We start from the raw sequence: 20,868 nt of genomic DNA on the forward strand, positions 1-20,868 counted from the left end.
CTTCTTAATACTGATGGAAAAAAAATACTAGATGAACTTTAACATTATATTTGACTTAAAATACTGACTCTAAAACTGCTAATCCTTAGAAGACTTAGAGCATCATCTGCTCCCTTAGAAAATAAAACCAAAACCCCATTTTTTTTTTTATTTTTTAAAGGCCATGATGGAAAAGGCAAAGTATACACTTTGAACACAAAACAAATATGAATGTCGACTGGACCAGTGAGAATACCTGGCCCTCTCTGAATCTTCCTGAGAAAGAAGAAATGCAGAGTTATTTCAGAAGGAAAAAAAAAAAAGAGAAAAAGATAACAACCTAAAAGCAAGCAAATGCGAGCAACATGCTGTTAGCACTTTTAATGCTATGTATTGTAATAATGCTATTATTATTTTGAATAATCTATTTTGGCAAGGGAACTCATTCAAGTTAGAACCATGATTTCACCCGATTTGGGTGAGTATGCCAACACACTACATTAAAAGTTGTAAATAAGGTAAAGTTGTAAAACTGTAAATATAATTAAGTTACCATTCAGTAGTCAATCTTTTTTCTAATTACTGTATTAATGTAGAAAAAAGTACAAGATTTTTTAAATTAAGAAATTCAAGTAAAAATGAAAAAAATTCGAAAGCTTTACAAAATTACATTATTAAGAAATTTAGTATATAATTACTCCAGTCAGATTGTGAACATTTTATGAAGTTATTTTAGCCCTAATAGAGATGATCATCCTCAGTTGTCTCATACCTATTTCAGATTTTCTCCTCTATTGTAGGAACAAAGCTTAAGCAAACTGATCAATTATAAGTTCTATAGGTAGTTCTGTTCTACAATGACAGTTAAAATAATAAACCCAACTTACAAAATTTCAAGGAGGACAACTAGCTGAGGCACCTTAGTATCTTTTGTTCTGTTGAAAGATCAGGGCATATTCATTTTGACTCACAGAAAGGAATATGTGAGAAGCAGCAGGACAACAATATAAATAAGTTAAAATTAAACATTAAAATGCTTCATGTGCCAGAAGCTTCTCAAATTTCTTTGTTACAGTAGGTAAGCATGTTAAGAATAAGCTTAATTTTCAACTATCCCATTTAAAGGCTACAACAGGGTTCTAAAACTAGGAATCCTTCCTTAAATGACGCAATTTCTACAGTTTTCAGTGTCAAACTACTCTAAAGATTGTATGCCAGTTATCTTTAGAGTTAAAAGCTCAGCCTCCAAATCATAGATGGGTATCTAAAGTCTAAAGCTGGCTTTCATAGTGCTTATGGTCTACAGTATCACTGGATATATCAACTTGTTTAATATTAATTTTGTGACTATTCAAGAGGTCTAGTTAATACTCTTCAAGAAAGTAATTTCCCAAAGGGGGAGTGGGGTGGGGAAAGAGGTTAATTTCATAATGACATTTTAGTCATCATGGAATTGTCAGAGTTGGAAGGGACCTCTAGAGACCATCCAGTCCAACTCCCCTGCTAAAGCAGGGCTACCCAGAGCACATCACTCAGGACGGCATTCAGGCGGGGCTTGAAGATCTCCAGAGAAGGGGACTCCACACCCTCCCTGGGCAGCCTCTTCCAGGGCTCTGCCACCCTCACCAGCAAGAAATTCTTCCTCATATTTCAATGGAACTTCCCATGTTCCAGCTTGTGCCCATTGCCCCTCGTCCTGTCACTGGAAACCACTGAAAAGAGTCCGGCTCCATCCTCCTTCAACCCACCCTTTAGATATTTGGAAGCATTAATAAGGTCTCCCCTCAGCCTTCTCTTCTCCAGGCTAAAGAGCCCCAGCTCTCTCAGCCTTTCCTCATCAGGGAGATGCTCCAATCCCTCCATCATCTTTGTTGCCCTTCGCTGGACTCTCTCCAGTAGTTCCCTGTCTCTCTTGAACTGTGGAGCCCAGAACTGGACGCAGTATTCCAGTTGTGGCCTCACCAGTGCAGAGCAGAGGGGGAGAATGACCTCCCTCAACCTACTGGCCACACTCTTCCCTACGCAGCCCAGGACTCCATTGGCCCTCTTGGCCACAAGGGCACATTGCTGGCTCATGGATAGTTTACTATCCACCAGGACCCCCAGATCCTTCTCCTCAGAACTGCTTTCCAGCAGGTCCACCCCTAACCTATATTGGTGCCTGGGGTTCTTCCTCCCCAGGTGCAGGACCCTACACTTGCCCTTGTTGAACCTCAGTAGGTTCTTCCTTGCCCAGCTCTCCAGCCTGTCCAGGTCATGCTGGATGACAACACAGCCCTCTGGAGTGTAGGTCAGCCCTCCCAGTTCGGTATCATCAGCAAACTTGCTGAGGATACACTCTGTCCCCTCATACAGGTCACTGATGAATATGTTGAACAAGATTGGACCGAGTATTGACCCCTGGGGGCCTGTAGGCCTCCAACTTGTCCCTGCTCCATTAATCGCAACCCTTAGAGTTCTGTCACACAGCCAGCTCTCAATCCACCTACCTCACTGTCCAGCCCACACTTCCTCAGTTTCCTAGTGAGGGTGTTATGGGAGCCAGTGTCAAAAGCATTGCTGAAGTCAAGGTAGATGACATCTGCTGCTCTCCCCTCATCCAGCCAACCAGTTATAACATCATAGGAGGCTATCAGATTGGTCAAGCATGATTTAACCTTGGTAAATCCATGTTGACTGCTCCCAATAACTTCCTGTTCTTCAACATGTTTGGAGATGACATCCAGAACGGGTCTCTCCGTTACCTTCCCAGGGACAGAGGTGAGACTAACCAGCCTGTAGTTCCTTGGGTCCTCCTTCTTGCCCTTTTTGAAGACTGGAGTGATATTGGCCTTCCTCCAGTCCTCAGGCACATCTCCTGTTCTCCATGACCTTTCAAAGATGATGGAGAGTGACCCAGCAATAACATCTGCCAGCTCCCTCAGCACTCGCGAGTGCATCCCATCAGGGCCCATGGACTTATGGATGTCCAATTTGGCCAAGTAGTCTCTAACCTGGTCCTCCTCTACTGAGGAAAAATCTTCCTCTCTCCAGACCTTCCCCCTTGACTCCAGGGTCTGGAAGTCATGAGGGACAGCTTTAGCAGTGAAGACTGAAGCAGAGAAGGCATCCAGTAACCCCACCTTCTTTGTGTCTTCCACCACTAGGGCACCCACCTCATTCATCAGTGGGCCTACATTTCCCCTAGTCTTCCTTTTTCTACTGATATACTGATAGAACCTCTTCTTACCATCTTTAACCACAGTGGCCAAGTTGAGTTCTGCTTGAGCTTTGTCCCTTCTAATTTTCCCCCTGCATAGCTTCACTACATCTTCCTATCTATAGCATCTACTTTGAGGTTTAAAATGAGCATTTATGCAATATAGTCATACAACACATTATAGTCAGATCACTGCCAATTTTAAATATACTTTGTGCTCGTGGTTAACTAGACAAATATCTGTTAATAACATTTGCAGCTTGCACGCATTAATTGCTGGTATAAATAATATGCTAATAATATGCTCCTAAAACTTCAGCTTCTGATTCAATTTTCTGTACATTTCTGTAGGTCATTTACTGACAGTAACAAGTCTCTTCCTGGCATACAACCAGAAAATAGGAAGCCAGTGTGAAGCGTTCATCATATTCAGGTCAAAGGATAAAGTAAGTACTCCAGTACAGACTGCAAACAGATAGGTGCTGGTGGCACCTATCAATCTTGATTTGTAAGAATTTAAGTTTGAAATATGCGCTTTATCTAAGACAGAGGTTAGCTCTCCCGATCCAGGAAAGGAGCGCACATCTGCTCAAAAACCTCCTGCAGCAGATGGGCCTCTAAGTACAAAAAGGTGGCATTCAATTGGGTGGCATTAATTTCAAGGTGAGATTGCTCACAAATGCAATCTGTGTTCCACAGTTTGGAAACCCCTGCTCTACAGCAAAAAAAGCATTCAAACATTAATTCCACCAAGAGATATGAAGAACAACATAGGTTTCTGGTAAGTGACATGAGAACTAATTACACACAAGCATCAGCTAGGTAAAGAGACAATATAAAGTCCATACAACTTTTGCAAGTAAAATTCTAATGACAGTTTTAGGATTTCTCAATAGAAGCGGCAATGAACTGTCACAGTAGTTTTAACTATTTGAAATTCTGGTTAGTCTCTGCATGTATTACTTGGATCTTCTTGACTCAAAACATTCACACAGTGAACACCTCCCTAAAAATATAAAAAGAGACTCATATCTCCCATGTGCCTTTTTAAGAGGCATGTGAAGTTTGTGAAAGGAACCCTCTGAAGAAACATTGCACTAAATTAGTACAAACTGAACAGCATATTTCTCAGATTGTAACTCAACTCTCTACTCCTTCCTACTTAGTGCATTTAATCTAAATAAATGAACAGTCAAATATTTTATCATTATCAATTGAAAGCAAGGGGTAGGGGGTAAAAGGACGCAAGTGATGCATGGGTTTTTTGGGGGGGTTGGATGGTGTTTTGGTTTTTTCTAAATCTTTTACAATTAATTGGTTTTTGTTTGTTTTTTTTAAGTCATAGAAGTGACTTAATCATCATTGAAAAGACGAGCATTTGCCACATTACTGAGGAAACAAATAAATACAAGTGCTAGAGAAAAAAAAAGTAAAAAACCCAATCCCCAGAAATTAACTGAAATAAAAACATTTGAAAAGATGTTTACCTAGATTGAATCTAATGTAATTTCATTTGAAATAGATTCATGACTTTAAGTCTGCATATGGTGGAAGCAATAAACATTTAATTTTAAGAAAAGCATCTCATTTCATAGTCTGCCTTTTGCTGCCATGAAGTACCCTGCATAGCCACATCCATATATAGTTTATATGTGATTGCTTTCAGTAGTAAAACACTTTGAAATTACACACAGCAAACCATTAGTAAATTACTTTCTCCAAATCCTCTGTTAGTTCTGAGTGGCATGCACAACAGGTTGCTTTAGCCTACCATCCATTTCTGTATATGAGCCCATTTTCTATCATATGAACGCTGAGAAAACTACAGAATGTAAAAACAAACAAACCATTGACAATATGGATTAGTCACCACACAAAACTGAATTCCTAAATCAAAAATTTGGAAAAAAATTTAAGTTAATTGCCATGTAAACTTCAGCATAGTATCAGATACCTACAGCAGTTAGAAAACTGAGAGTATGGAATAATGAGAACGATATAAAATTGAGGCAAAACCACATTTTATACATCATACTTGTTACAACAGCAAGCACACCCAAACCGAAATATCAGCATTTATATGGATTTGAATATAATCATGATAAATAATAAATTTGCAATCTTTTGCATGCTATCTCAAAACCAGAATCAAATGCAATAGCCATGAAATAATTAGACTGTTGAAAATCTAGTTCCTAGGGTTTTTTGCTCAAGAAATGCAAACTAATTTTTTTTAGGAGAAATAGATGGAGCAACACACAGCCATATGTGTAAATATTATCCAAATTCTATTAATTTTTTAAAAATAAAGATCCTGACAATAGGTATTTATTGTGAACACTTTTGTTATAATCCACATGGGAAGAAACTGACTGAAAACTGCATAACCAAAGTCACATATCCAAGTTATCCAATTACTAATTAAATTATAAATACATTAAAAATAGATTAAAATAATTCTCTTTATTTATAATTCAAATCCAGACCATATTAAACTTTATATTAGAAGTTGAAAACTGTTCCTCTTTATGCAAAATTATTTATGCAAGTCTGAGTTATGGACATTGTCATTACGTTCTCTCTTTAAAATCAAGTAAAGTAGTAATAAGAAAGCCTCAGTCCTTTAAATAGCTAAACATTTAGACTCATCTTTGTCCAATTTTGATTGCTAGGATTGAATTTACTGCATCTGTTAAAAGTAAAACATTCACTGAATTCACTGAATTTTTTTAGAGTTGGAAGGGACCATATAGATCATCTAGTCCAACTCCCCTGCTGAAGCAGGATTGCTTAGAGAATGCTACTCAGGACTGCATCCAGGCGGGTCTTGAAAATCTCCAAAGAAGGGGACTCCACAACCTCCCTGGGCAGCCTGTTCCAGGGCTCTGTCACCCTCACCGTGAAGAAATTCTTCCTCATATTCGAGTGGAACCTCCTATGTTCCAACTTGTGCCCGTTGCCCCTTATCCTGTCACTGGAAACCACTGAAAAGAGTCTGGCTCCCTCCTCCTTCAACCCACCCTTCAGATACTTATAGGCGTTAATAAGGTCTCCCCTCAGCCTTCTCTTCTCCAGGCTAAAGAGTCCCAGCTCTCTCAGCCTTTCCTCATAAGGGAGATGCTCCAATCCCTTAATCATCTTTGTTGCCCTTCGCTGGACTCTTTCCAGTAGTTCCCTATCCCTCTTGAATTGGGGAGCCCAGAACTGGATGCAATACTCCAGTTGTGGCCTCACCAGTGCAGAGTAGAGGGGGAGAATGACTTCCCTCCACCTACTAGCCACACTCTTCCCTATGCAGCCCAGGATTCCTTGGCCTTCCTGGCCACAAGAGCACATTGCTTGCTCATTGTCATTTTGCTGTCTACCAGGACTCCCAGATCTTTCTCTTCGTAGCTTGGCTCCAGCAGGTCCACGCCTAACCTGTATTGGTGCCTGACATTCTTCTTGCCCAGGTGTAGCACCTTACACTTCTCCTTGTTGAACCTCATGAGGTTCTTCCTTGCCCAGCTCTCCAGCCTGTCCAGGTCTCGCTGGATGGCAGCACGGCCCTCTGGGGTGTCAGCCACCCCACCCAACTTGGTATCATCAGCAAACTTGCTGAGGATACACTCTGTCCCCTCGTCCAGGTCACTGATGAGTATGTTGAACAGGACTGGACTAAGTATTGACCCCTGGGGGACACCACTGGTTACAGGCCTCCAGCTTGAACCTGTTCCATTAACCATTACCCTTTGGGTCCTGTCACATAGCCAGTTCTCAATCCACCTCACTGTCCCCTCATCCAGCCCACACTTCCTTAGTTTTCCAATGAGGATGTTATGGGAGACAGTGTCAAAAGCCTTGCTGAAGTCAAAGTAGATGACATCTGCTGCCCTCCCCTCATCCAGCCAACCAGTTATGGCATCATAGAAAGCTATCAGATTGGTCAAGCATGATTTACCCTTGGTAAACCCATGTTGCCCACTTCCAATAATTCAAGCATCTGATTTTGCCTGCAAAGCTAGAATTTAAAAATCACATTAAATGTGTTTTATTTTTCATTTGAAAGAACGAGTGTTAATAGCCTATTTTGTATAGAAGATTTTTTTTCCACAATATGACATAAAATATTAAGTTAAAAATGAATGTTCAGATTAATATTTTGTGAGTTGGTATCCGCCAGTAAATAGAATGCAATTTATCCTTTTAGATACATAACCCAAGGGGAAAGAGGACTGTATAGGAAGAGAGAGAAGCTAACAGTTGCCTGATGCTGAAAATACTAGCATGCAGGTGAATTACACCAAAAGACAAAATCTGATGCAAGTAAAGAAATATAATACATTAAGAATTTTAGTAAAGGTCTGCAATAATTCCCGATGATTTACACTACCTCTTTTTGCTGTCGCTCCAGCTCTCTCATACGTATCTCTCTTGCTTCTGCTCGAGCTGCCCGTTTGGCTGCAAGCCTGGCTTCTGCCTACAAGCAAATCGAAAATACCAAAAGTTAAGCCATTATACAAAGAAATGTGTTTTTAAGTACCCAATTTAATCATCTCTTCTCAAAAACACATAAAAATTCTAACATCACAATACTTAAGTAGTAAAGAAATCCAAATTCTCAGAATGAAATTTCAGAAAGGATACATACCCAAGTCTTTACAGATATCATTACTAGTCAAAAGAAATCACATGTTGATAGAAAACCTGAGTTCAGAAATATTACTATCACTAAATCTAAAAATTCACGTCTTGCAGACTTTAATAGGACTTTGCCTATGCAAAGTATTTAAACAGGCATGTATGCAGCTGCAGAATCTTTGGCCACAGAAAGACATAAAATCAAAAAAGAAAGAATCAAACCAAAGATATTAAACCACTGCTGTTCATGTCAAATGATAGCTCCGCTATCATTTTGAATTATTTCAAAAGGAAGTTATTTTAAACAGTAATCATAAAATCTAATCAATTAGACAAAATACAAGAAGGAAATTTAAGGTTCCAGTTCTTCAAGAATTATACATTCACCATCACCAAAAAGGGACTTCCCTACCTTTAAATTCAAGGCCTTATACTCCCAACACCTTCCTCAGACACAGCTCACGCACTGAGAACCTGTTGTAAGCCAATTTAACTAACTGCCATAGCAGATAGTTAACAACAACAACAAAGTAGTTTTCTGAATTTTCTGCTATGTTATTGGGATGAATTGGCTTGTACAAGGATCTTGTGGCCAGCACAAGGGATGGGCAGGACAAACAGTAGTGAGACCTGCCCTTTTTCAGTGGCAAAAAGCTGTTAGATTTCCCTCGCTACTTGTGAAACCTGGTTATTGACAGATAGGACTTCAGTTTTTATTTAGTTATTTGTTAAACAAAAAGAATTCCCGCATCAGAACCTAATCTTGACAGGAGTCTGAAGTCCCACTAGACAATCCCTACCTGTTACTCAGAAAGGCAGAAGAAACTGTCCTCCTCACCAGATGGCTTACATTCTTTGTCAATTTGAAAAAACTAACAGCTTCAGAATATGTTACAACAGCTAGAGGAGGAACTTGAAGGTGGTATTAAAGGAACTCTTCATATTTTCAGGAGATAGGCATTTTTATTTAAATAAGAGATTAGCTGACTTCAAATTAACCTTACTACAATGAGAAGACACTTGCCAACACTCCATTTGAATGTAGGTGGGAGGTGGGTGCATTTACACTCGAGTTCCTTCTCCCCTTGCAGGGAACACCTGGACAATGTACTTAGACCTGTTCCCACAGCTTTCGAAACAAACAGGATAAACTGGTAATCCTCTCTGTTGTACTAAGGTAAGACTTCCAAACTGATCAACTGCAACTAATCTTACTTAAGACACTGAATAATACGCATTGCTCCCACAAAAGGATGCACAGATCCCTGTCCCTGGATATGTACATCACCTCTACTCTTCCTCAGTTTCTGTGAGCACAGGGAATTCAATGCCAGGAAGGATAACACACAACAGAATACAAAGTAGGTCCCAAAAAAAGATCTGGTAACTCAGAAGTTCTTGGAATAAGGCAGTAATTCACTGCAATGTTGATGTTTAGCATCCTTGTGCCTTACTTAGTGCAGAGGCATTGCAGAAGAGCTTGTCTCAGAGCAAACTCCCACAGCAAGTAAAAGATATGAAAGAACTCCCTACATAACAGTGCTAGAGCTACAAGAAGTGAAGGCAAGGAGACAACCAGAGGAAAAGTTTTCTGATGCAGAGGAAAGATGGAGAAAATGAAAGAAATCTCAGAAGAAGGAAGTAGTTTGACCAAGCCCCTCAGATCCTACAATAGTGCCCTTGTCTTCCATTAAATATTTTCATAAGATGACACATCAGATTCAATCAGTGCAGAAAAAAAAAAGATTATATAGAAATGAATTTACTGGATCAGTACCAAAGAATTCTTTACACAAAATTTCCTAGAAAGCAGATGTTTGTTGGTACCAAAAGGAAGGTATCACAGTTTTTTGACAGGTCCCATACAACAAGGAAATCTCAATTTTGTCAAATTAGAATGGTAAGAAAGAATAAGAGTAGTGCTTTCTGAAATCTGAGCTTTGGGGAAAAAAACCCTAAAATTTCATACACTGCACTAGAAGCCTTTGCTAGCATTACAAACTGATAATTCCTAGTGCTATTTTGTGACTGCTCTGAATCCCAGAGCGCTTCTATGCAGCTTTTCCATGCAAATCATACTGACTGCCAGCCTTTTGTTTCAGCATATTCCGTTTACCATCTTGATACCTAGAACATCTTTTAGGAACATCTTCCTCACAAGACATCTGGCTTCTAGATTACAGTACTCAACTGTTGTAAGTAACATCTGTTAAAAAGGTAATTTCAGAAGAGGAAGTTGAGGAACCAACGCTCCTTGACAATAAAAAGATAAGCAAGCCGTATTGCTGAGACAACAGCCTCCGAATGGCAAACTACATCTACTCTATATATCCACGCACTAAGAACTGGCACGTCCCGTGTCAGCACTGCAAACTTTCCGCAAGCCTCAAGTGATAAGGCATACATATGGTACAGTAAAATCAAATGTAAAGACAGTACTTAGTTTTGTTAACTGGCCTCTGCTGTGGTATCTTAAGAAATGCATTCTGTTCCTTTAACGTATAAGTTTTCCTTACAGTAAGTTGGCTAATACTGTGAATTACAGCTACCAATTCAGTGTTAACAGCTGCTGTCCGACATGGGATCTGAGGGCAGCCTCTCCTACACAGACCAAGGGATTAACAACCTGACAGTAGTACATATTGTGATAATGCAATATTCATGATGACACAACTTTTCACACTATTTTAAAATTGGATAACAATTTTAAATTAAGACTCTTAGAGGAAAACCTGGATATGGCAACATAAAAGAAATGGTGCTATACACAGCCTTGAAAACATGTATGTAAAGGTAACAAACCATTTTATTCTGAAATATGTTGAATACCCTTCTTCCTAACAAGCCATAAAAGGTGACCCTTGAAATGCCAGAATATTAGAAAGGGAAAAAGTAATTCTAGTAAGAAAATCAGAAGGAACATTTAGAACAATTTAATTCAAATAGGTTTTTAGAATTATTAATAGACATAAACCAGTTAAAGACAATATGAAATGGCTAATCCTTAAATGATATGCTGATCAAGATAATTTTAGTTACATTTAGCAGACTTAAATTAATATTAGAATAATTCATAAGTTTTATGAGCTTTTTTAGCAAGTAGTTTTCCAGTTTATTGTTGACAGATTAATGTACGTTAAACATACATTAATCCTTGGAACACATATATTCAACTTGGTTATCTCTGTGAGATAACACCTCTAGCTATGAGACCTAGCATTATTTTAGTTTAGCGTTGCAGGGCGGGGCGAACCTTCCATTTTGTATAATTTACACTCATGCTCAAATTCTCATTTAATTTTATTTTAATTTAAAAAGTTTGAGATGTAAGAGAACAAAGCCTCACAGTAATTTTAAAGTAAGATAATACTTATTACACTTTATTAGACCTAAGATAATACTTATTGCACCTTATTAGACCTTTTTTTCCTAGGCTAAATCGCAAGGTGATGTTACTGTACTGGAACCATGCACAGAATACTTGAAAGAAATTTAAAGCCAGATTCCTCTTTCTTCATTAACTCTTTCCCCCAAAAATGGGAGATGAAACTTGATGAGTGAGACTCTATATGACCCAGAGCTCCACATAGAACATATCCGGTAGGATGAGAACTTCCATGAGATTTGGTATGAACACAGCTTTCTGGAAACTTATCAACTAAATGAAAGTGGCTTTTTGCTGACAGCGCATTTCCTTTGCCTAAAGTCTATGATTGCTACATTTTAAAATGCATACAGAAGCTGAGTTTTCAAAGGTTTATCACGTACCTATTTTTTCTTACATACAACATATACAGTATATATACATATATACTATACACACACAGACAACAGTTTACAGTACATGGCTAATTAGAATCTGCATTTTGCACTCATTTATGTCAACTAGGGTGAGCAGCTTTGTAGACAGTGTAGCTCAAAGCTTCTGTATCCACTTATACATAACAGTACCAATGCTTTTCTTTCCAAGTTAGAGCATTTCCTCCCAGAAAAACTCGAGTCCAAACAGACATCTGCAAGACTAAATTCCAGCTGCCTTCTTCCTATATCCAGTGGGACAAAATTCCCCTTTGTATACAAATTTCACCTTTGTATCAACTTCTTATTAATTGCACTTTTGACTGGTTACCTCCAGCTGTCTATTTTTCAGGTGGCGACTCTTAAGAACAGCCTAGTCTGTACACTACAGCAGGACTATTTTGACAGAAATGTGACTTTCCACATTTGGAAGATAATATATTACAAATTCAACACTAATACACTACAACTTACCATCTTACACACTGCAATGGGACAAATAGGGAAATTTTAGGTTTAGGCCTGAGACAGCAGCTGGATTTCTCATTTATCTTTAGCTAACCATATAACTATCCATAGAAATATCTTCTAAGCTTAAGTGTGATCCTGTGAAGTTACACTAATCATACAATTAATATATCATTGCGACATTTCAGTAAATGTGATTTTGTGATCGAAAATACTCTTAGTTTGTATTGTCATATTTTTGCCTAATTACACTTTTTAATGCACTTTTTCTGGATAACGAGATTGCTTTCATCCCTACTTCTGAATTTAAGACAATTTGAAATTAACAGACCTCTCTGGCAATGTTACTCAGAGCTTCATCTTCTGCAGAAAACCTGTCTTTCACTGGAGTTCTCTTCCGTCCTGATCCAGGAGTTCCCATTTTTATTTGCCGGTCCTGTATTTGCCAAAACAGATAGGAAAAAGCTTTTCAGATGCGGAACTAAAACCAATCCAAACTCCAAAATGTAACACATTTTCCAATTCTTTAGCTATATAATATTCAAGAAACCTACATGTCATTGACACAAATCTATTCAGCAGTTGCGTTTCCGGGAAAATTTTATTAGAAAATCTTGTGGCAGCTTTATAGAACACTAGTGCATCCTACGAGGTGCACACACAGCATTTTACTACTAAACAGAACCCGTCAGTCTACCTGTAGCTTCAAAGTTATGCTTAACTGTCACCTGCTTCTAGCTCAATGACAATTACGTACCGCCGTCACTTTTCACAACTCCTAGAAATAAGTATCCTTTTAATTTTATTGAAAGTGAAGAAAACCTATAGGCAACAACAGTTTCAAGAATTACATTCACAAGATCATTACAGCTCTCTCCCAAGCAGAAGAGATAAATTCAGCAGACAAAATTTTCAAAGCATCCAAGCAGGTACATGGGGCTTATTTTCATTTTAATGCAGCAGCTGCAATTGAATGAGAACTGTAGTCATCACTGAAGTAGAAGTTTTACTATAGTAGAAGTAAAGACATTTCTAGACAAACAAACATTCTTTTGCTTAACAAGATTCCTAATTTGGGAAATGAAGGGAGAAACATACTACCATCATACATCCAGAATAATACATAAAATACCCTCTTACTCTTCTTCCAGAAACTTGTCAATTGCAACAATACAGAAATCACCACCCAACCAAAACATAGCATACACAGCCACAGGCAACAAAACATTACTTCAAAAAGATAATCTAAGTTAGTTCTTTCAAATATCCTAAAGAAACCCTTCTTCTAGACATCCAGGTCCTTCCAAATGTCAAATCAGAATTTGATAGTAATCCAGCTATTTGATATAAGCAAGGTAAGTAAGTGTCCCACATGGGGCTTGGGAAAACACAGTATCTAGAACAAAATTTTCTTCATGCAAATAGAAAGAGTCTAGAAGGGAACTACTCTTGGCTAGCCTTTTGAAACCTGAACAGGTGCAAGAACTATCTTTCATACTGGGTCTAACCAGCAAACATTCAAGAATTCCTTACAGTTTAATCAAAGGGGTTGGCAGGGCGGAATGTAGCAGGGCTATTTTTGTGCAAGCACAGTTTTTATTATTTTTATACAGCAATCACAAAGCCAAAATATATTGTGGTAATTTCTGGCACTCAAAGATATTAAGCAGCATCACAGCTTTTTGTTTGTTTTGTTTTAACTTCTACACTTCTTCACTCTGTAACTTCATGTCAGTACTTCTCTCTTTTCCTTGCAGGCAGGAAGTCTTTCATTCTGCTTTAAATTCTGCAGGTATTTTACTATTCCCTAAGTGCTTTGATGAGGGAAATAGAATATTTGCTGATGAGAGAAAAGACTTGAAGCTAGATGTCCCCCTTATTAAAAGCTTCTGCATAGGACAGATACAACAATTATGCAATAATCTTATCCATTTCCAGTCACTATTCTGAGATCAAAGCTAAACATGCTCAGTACCGCAGGTGCAGAACAACTCCATTGTGTAAAAAAACCTCAAAGGAGAGCTTGCAATGTTTGCAGATGAGTAGCAGAGGAATAAACCCACAGTATCTGAAGGGGCCAGAGAAGATGCAGTTCCATCATCCAGTAACCAACACACTTCTGATGGGGAGAAGTAGACATTAGTAACCCTTTGGCTTCCATCCATTCCCCCACAGGCTGCTCATTCGTTTTGCAGTGCAGAGTGTTTGGACAAAATACGGGCATTTGGACCAACACTGAAGACTCACCTGCCAGGGAGTGTTTTTACCATCTGGTTGTGGCTCATGGTTTAATTTATTTGTTACTCCCCCACAACATGATTTTGTTGTTGCCTGTTTTGTCTTAATTATGGTGTTAGGTAGCAGAATACTTTCAGGAAGAAATACAATATTCCAGCCACACTCTTATGTTGAGTTAGGTCTTGAAAGTAGGAGAGCAGAACTCAAACTCAGGGTGAAGTGAGACTCTAAGAAGGCCTGGGAGAAATATTGCCACTGTTAATCCATTCAGTAAGAGTCTGGTCTTAGTCTTAACAAGCAAGCAAACTTACGTTTTGTACTCAGATTGAGATATATAAAAACAGAAAGCAGTTTGGAGATCCCCATGGCAAAGGTTTAACCTACAGGTTGATGCCCCTATTCAGAAGAAATGTCTCAAAAAAATCTGCATCTTTTTTCAGTAATTCTTATTGGCTGACTTCAAATAAGAAAAGCAGAGAGAGCCCAAAGTAGAAGCTGCATCAACATAAAATAATACTCCCGTACTACAGAAGGTTTTCACAAGGTTGTATGTTAGCCAAAAAGAAGAGGAAAAAAAAAAAAAGAAAAATCAAGAAATTATGTTATTACAGTAGATCAGTTCATGTAAGCAACAGAACTCAAACCTACCTACTAAAAAAGTCACTAAGCATGAAATGAAATTCTTTTAATAAGTATATTAAAGGTTGTATTTCTTAATTAAATATTTACCACGTAAGTGAAAACTGTACCTACCATAGACCTGAACTGCATTTGTGGACAACCTTTAAACAACACATCACTTTTAATAGACAACTAACTTTGGTTTGTTAATTCAGTGAGATTCTCTTAGCCAGCAGATTGATTTGGGGAATTGAACGTAATAGGTTATATAGCTATTTTTAGCATAGCTATGTTGAGACTGACAATAAGTACTAATATATAGAGAGTAGTGAATTTTAAAAAGTTAGATGCTGATGCTTTAAATGAGCAAAAAGCCCTTCATCTCAGGCTCGCTGTAGCATAATTGTGCCAAAGTCACTGTGGAGGAAAGCAAGCACAGCATCCCTTCCAGCCATCTGCCACGCTTCTCACAGAAGGATGCGCACAGAACTCCTCACCGAGCTCAAATCCGAAGAAGGAAGTAGGGACAGATTACCTAGAACGTGTACAGAGATGTTGCCTTTGCCTGCAAGGAGGGTTTATGAAAGCCAAAGCTCAGCTGAAGTCAAAAGTAGCAAAGGCTGATAAGAACAAAGAGAAGGCTACTGTAAGAACACTGGGAACAAAAGAAAGACGAAAACTGTAACACCGTTGCTGAGTGACACAGGGGACATAGCGAGCAGTGCTCGCAAGGCCCACCCTTGGCAAAATGGTCTGGGTAATAACAAATGTGAAGAGAGGAATTTTCATGTCTGTGAATCAAACACACAAAATTGTCCTGTCAGGATATTTGCCCAAAACTGGTCATGTTGAAGAGCAAGAGCATTATCAGTTAGGTCAAACAGTAACTAGGGAATTAGAAAGCAGCGTTTGAAATAAAGGAGTCCTCTTGAAAAGAAGTATAAAAAAAAAAAAGTCTGTAGCAGCGGGAAAGACCTCGGAAAGGAAACAGCATCAGTCAAAACCTGGTCTGACATTTCCAGAAGTCATCCTGCTGACTGCATCATGATGTCTGGCCAGGCCAGACAGCCCAGCATCCCTCCTGGAGGATGCAAGGTCCTGCACTCCAACTAGCAGGCGGTCAGTACAAGGTGCAGCAGGGGAGGATAACCCACACCTTCGGTGTGTGGACGTTAGCTTGTGCGGTACACTGTCAGGTGCATTAGGGCACTGCAGGGAACAGCATAGGTACGCTCAAATCTGAAGCACCTACATCTCCAAGAGGAAGCGTGCAAATAGGGAATCCCAGAGCTGAAGAGAAGAGGGTAGTGGCTGGCTTAGAGGCTGTGAAATGTCCAGCCCTGAAGATATTCAAAACTTGACTGGACAAGACTCTGAAAAACCTGCTCTAGCTGACCATGTTTTGGGCAAGGGGTGGTTCCTTCCAAAATAAAAGACCATATGATTCTATATTTATTCTTGCTGCCAGCTTTCAAACCAAACCTCAATATTTTAATACGCTTTCAAGGGTCTTGTCACAATTTCTTCCATTTCATGTAACTTTTAATTAAGCTGATGTATGTCAGCGTATTTCACGACTTTACAGTTCAGTACTAAAGAGACCTAGTTCTATTGCTAATACTCATTAGTCTAATACTAAATGTATCATGATGTTACTTCACAGAAAAAGGTAAGGTGCCAAATATTTTGCATGCATGCAGAAATATTTCTTAGGTGCTTCACTTCTATATCTTGCTAAGTACGGAAAAAATTATTTTGCTGTATGTTATAAAGAATTCAATATATGCTGTAACATTAGAATTTTCACAGAAAATAACTGAAGGGAACCCCAAAACAAAACACAACCACACAAAAAACAGTTTGTTACGCTGGCCTTCCTAAAATACAGAAGTTGATAAAAGGTAAGTACCTTATTATCTGCTGCATTTACAGTTCAGAATACCTGATCACATCTATCACATGTTTATTTCATACTGTAGGCTGGGTTATATGCTGTATTACACAACTAATGAAGTGACATCCTGTTGTATTTCATTCCAAAAAACTGAAGTGTCTGAAGTCCCCAAACAAACCAGGAGACCTGTGAGGAAATCCCTCAAGTTCCCTCTCTCATTCGCCTTCATGTCAGGCATACATAAATTTTATCTCTTCCCCAGGTCTTTGCTATCTACTCTTCTTCCCATTACCTTCTGATTAAAGGTTCTCTGTTTCTTTTTCACTTCCTAGAAAAAATCATGACCTGTCTTACGTGAAAGAGAAGCTACACTAAAAATTAAGGCCCTATCACTCACCACTTTCAAAGGCACCACCTGTTCTGCTGCCTGGGTCTCTGCCAGTGTATTTGGCATGCCATACATGCAAGGCATTCAGATACTGCAGTGTGAACAGGCTATAAATAAACAGACTGAAACGCTCTTTTTCTCTTTCAAGACAGACTACAAGATAACTAAAATTCACCTGCATATAAACAAACTCTCTATATTTGATCCAACAACAGAAAAGAGCAGCCCTCCTCTAGAGCCACTGGCTGTTAGAAGCAGCCTCAGTTCCCTAATTAATACTGGAATATAAGCCAGCAGACCCTGCACTTCAAGTCCAGAGCCACAAACATAGCAGTTAATATCTTTAAAGAAGTAAATTCTTTGAATCCTGGGAAGGAGTTGCACCTTTTGTCCATAATATCCAGGCAAAGCTTCTTGCAGCTTCAGTTGCCCACTTGCAAAATTATTATTTTTATCTGCTACACACCTTTAAACATCTGAATTGAGTGGACCATAAAAGAGATTCTACAGAATACTGCAAGAGAGCTAACCGTCCCTACTGCTGGAGATTAGTGTCTTAGACATGCGATACGATACGTAAACACTACTGGGAAGCTGTTTGGTATAAAATACCATCTGAACGTAATTTCACAATATTAGAGTACATAACCTAGGTTTGTCACAGAATTTTATCTGTCTCTTTACAAACAAGACATAGCACTAAGCATTTTCTCAAAAAAACCCAAAGATCTTGTAGAACACATAGTAATACTCTACGTGATCAATTTCAGTTGTAAGTTGATTCAATTTAAATTAGCAGCTAAATTCTTTGATTTCATAAGAACAAAAAGGCAATGCAGCCAGTGGGAGAGGGAACTCTGACATTTGAACACAGAGGAAGGCTGGAATTTCTTGAAATCAAATTGTCTAAAAACCTAAAAGAAAGACTCTGAATTAAGGTTACTTGGACAAATGATGTTAAAAGTACATTAATAAATAAGGAGAATGAATGTAAGAAGCAGGAGGAAAAAAAACCCCAAACATTCCTCACCAGCAAGCCAATCACAGGTTGCTGATAAAACACAAACAGTGGTAACTCATTTTGATTTCTGACAGTTCCACAAATGTTAAATATACTCAAAAAAATATACTTGTGAAATATACTAAAAAGAGCAAAAGCTTTTTCAAATACCTAACTAAAAAGAAAAATCTAAGAAGCAGGAGTGCTATGAAATGACAGAATTGAAATTAAACAATTTAAATATACTTCAAGTTATTTGAACGCTTGCTCTTTACTTCAACAAATGAATACTGCTTATGAATGAAGGTATAGAAGCTACCATACCTGCAATTAAAGCAAAGTTCTAAAAATGAATGTGCTCAGAAGAACAGTAGAAAACCCAACCCAGCAATTCTAAAGAACTGTCATGAAACTAGCTCTAGCAACACAAAGCTACGAACAAGCCAGCAGAACAGCAGAAGTAGTATTCATATTTGCTAAGGAGCAGAAAACAAAAAAAAAAATCACGTTGGAAATCACAATCTTATTTGCTTAACCTTCAGTGCTTTGTCAAAGCAAACTCTAAAGGAGACACAAATAAATGGACACAATAAAAATACATGACTTCACACAAGTTAAAATTATGCAAGACTAACATAAGAGTCATCCCCAGAAAAATGCCCCTACACAAGGGTACGCTCTTTGGAATCAGAATGTCTGTCCATGGGCCCAAAAGCACCTCAGCAAGAAAAGGAGCTGCATGATCACAGAGTGACCCGTCACCCAACGGAGGAGTGTGTGGGGAATAAGAGATGGAAATAAACAAGGTTTTATTGCAAGAGTTTTAAGGGCTCATTTAGAATTTTCATTCAGAATAACCCTGGTCAGAAAAAGATTAACTGCATCTAGAGCTACCGCAAAAAAGAGCTGCTAATATGAGTAAAAGAGCCTAACATTAAAAGGAGAAAACAAAGACTGAGAAAAGCATATAATTACGGTCTGCCAAAAGATTACAGTACTTACCACTATGATGGAGGGAAAGTTATTCCAGTTCATTATTAGTGTTTCCATTTAAAAAAAAACAAAAACCAAAAAACCTGTTCATCTCTAATCATGGCCCACTTCAGAAACTGCTGGCACAAAGTTTCTGCTCTGAGCAGACAAGTTCGTGGCAACTTCAGGAAAAAAAAAGTGACTCTTTGCACAGCTGGCAGTTAATCCAGAAAAAGCCGACAACTGCACAATCTACCCCTTTAACGCAGCATATTCACAATTTATTTGCCATTTTTAAATCTGAGAAATACAGCTTCTTATGAGTTCACCGTGTTTAGGAATAGAATGACAATTCTTGAGAGGGGGTTGAAATCCCTCAGTTTGTTGGTGTTCTGAAGCTATACATAAACAGAAAGTCACTAGTTAAGACAATCAAAAAGCCATTATGCAATCTGCAAAAGTGTTGCCCAATGGAGCCATAAAGCATAACCATGCCTGGTTAGTGTTGGTAAACTTAAAGCAACACAAGACAGTAACTGTACCAATGTATCTTACAGGGCTGCAGAACTACCAGGCACCTCCAGATCCACCACACTGTCTTTGGGCACCTTCCTCAGTCTTCGCAAATTACCAAAATTCCAAGACAACATCATGCAGTGACGGAACTTCAAGCAGTGGCACTTATTTTATGAGGTACGAGTTCTCTGCCAGTCAGTTGCTAACAGCTGCACTTGGAGATACCATTACTCCACAAAAATAAAACATTACATATATTATGGGGATATATATTATTATATTATAGGACATTATCATCAGTGACAAGAAGCATTGGCAAAGTTCTTAGTACGTCACCAAAGGATCTCTCAGGGCACAATGTAAAGCATATATAGGTTTCAGTAAAGCGGTGTAACACAGTCGGACTTTTCTAGAATCAGTGCTACCATAAATGTTGAAGATCCAGGAAAAAACTAAGAAATCAAATGTAATTTTAAAATATGAGGAAGTGACAGTGCTATAATGAGCACCATGAAAAATGACAGGAATGCATAATAAAAAAAAATATCACAAGAATCATCCATAAATATTTATCCTAAAATAGAACAACCATCATTTTTACACTGTAAACTTTTTCAAGATGAGTATCCTTTCTGTCATTTTGCAAAAGGATGATTCATTACTCATTAAAAAAAAACAAAACAAAACAAAACACTGCTACTATATTGAGGCCCCATTTTTTTAATGAAACAAATAGAGAGCCCCATGGTAACAACCCACATTCAGTAGCAAGCTGCAACTATTTAAGATATTTTTCCATTACCAATTTAACATACTCCTACACTCTTTTCTACTACTGCTACAGTCACAGCACAAGGAAGAAAAGCGACTCAAGCAGGACAAATTCTCCAGGGTCCCCCTTAGAGCTTTCCCCACCTGCTGCTCCTTTAATCAGCTGGCAGCACTCCTGCTGACCAGCACTCTGCTGCGGTGACTGGCTTAGAAACACATGCTCCCACCTGGCCCTTGGGGGGTGCCCCTTCACGTCCTCCCTTGGAGCAGCTCTAGCTCTGCATGCCAAATACAAAAAAAATATGGACTTTATAAGCTTCACAAGCAGACAGCACTATTTACAGAAACTATTTTCAAGGACACATAATGCATAAACACAAACCGTCCATTACACAAACTTACAC

The 20,868-nt window shown here is 38.5% G+C and overlaps 1 protein-coding gene across 4 annotated transcripts in view; it reads right to left on the reverse strand.

Annotated features, from left to right (window-relative positions):
- Positions 1 to 20,868, reverse strand: part of LRRFIP2 (LRR binding FLII interacting protein 2) — a 58,479-nt gene that overhangs the window by 35,302 nt on the left and 2,309 nt on the right. For all 4 annotated transcript variants that reach the window (XM_074150601.1, XM_074150600.1, XM_074150602.1 and 1 more), the window contains exons 2-4: positions 12,396 to 12,500; positions 7,551 to 7,637; positions 4,950 to 5,000 (exon numbers count right to left, since the gene is read on the reverse strand). In XM_074150601.1, the coding sequence (XP_074006702.1) occupies positions 4,950 to 5,000; positions 7,551 to 7,637; positions 12,396 to 12,485 (228 nt within the window). In that variant the 5' untranslated portion in view covers positions 12,486 to 12,500. The remainder of the gene's footprint in view (positions 1 to 4,949; positions 5,001 to 7,550; positions 7,638 to 12,395; positions 12,501 to 20,868) is intronic.

The sequence above is a fragment of the Numenius arquata genome, chromosome 7 (genome assembly GCF_964106895.1).
Source record: "Numenius arquata chromosome 7, bNumArq3.hap1.1, whole genome shotgun sequence".
Taxonomy (NCBI): Eukaryota; Metazoa; Chordata; class Aves; order Charadriiformes; family Scolopacidae; genus Numenius; species Numenius arquata.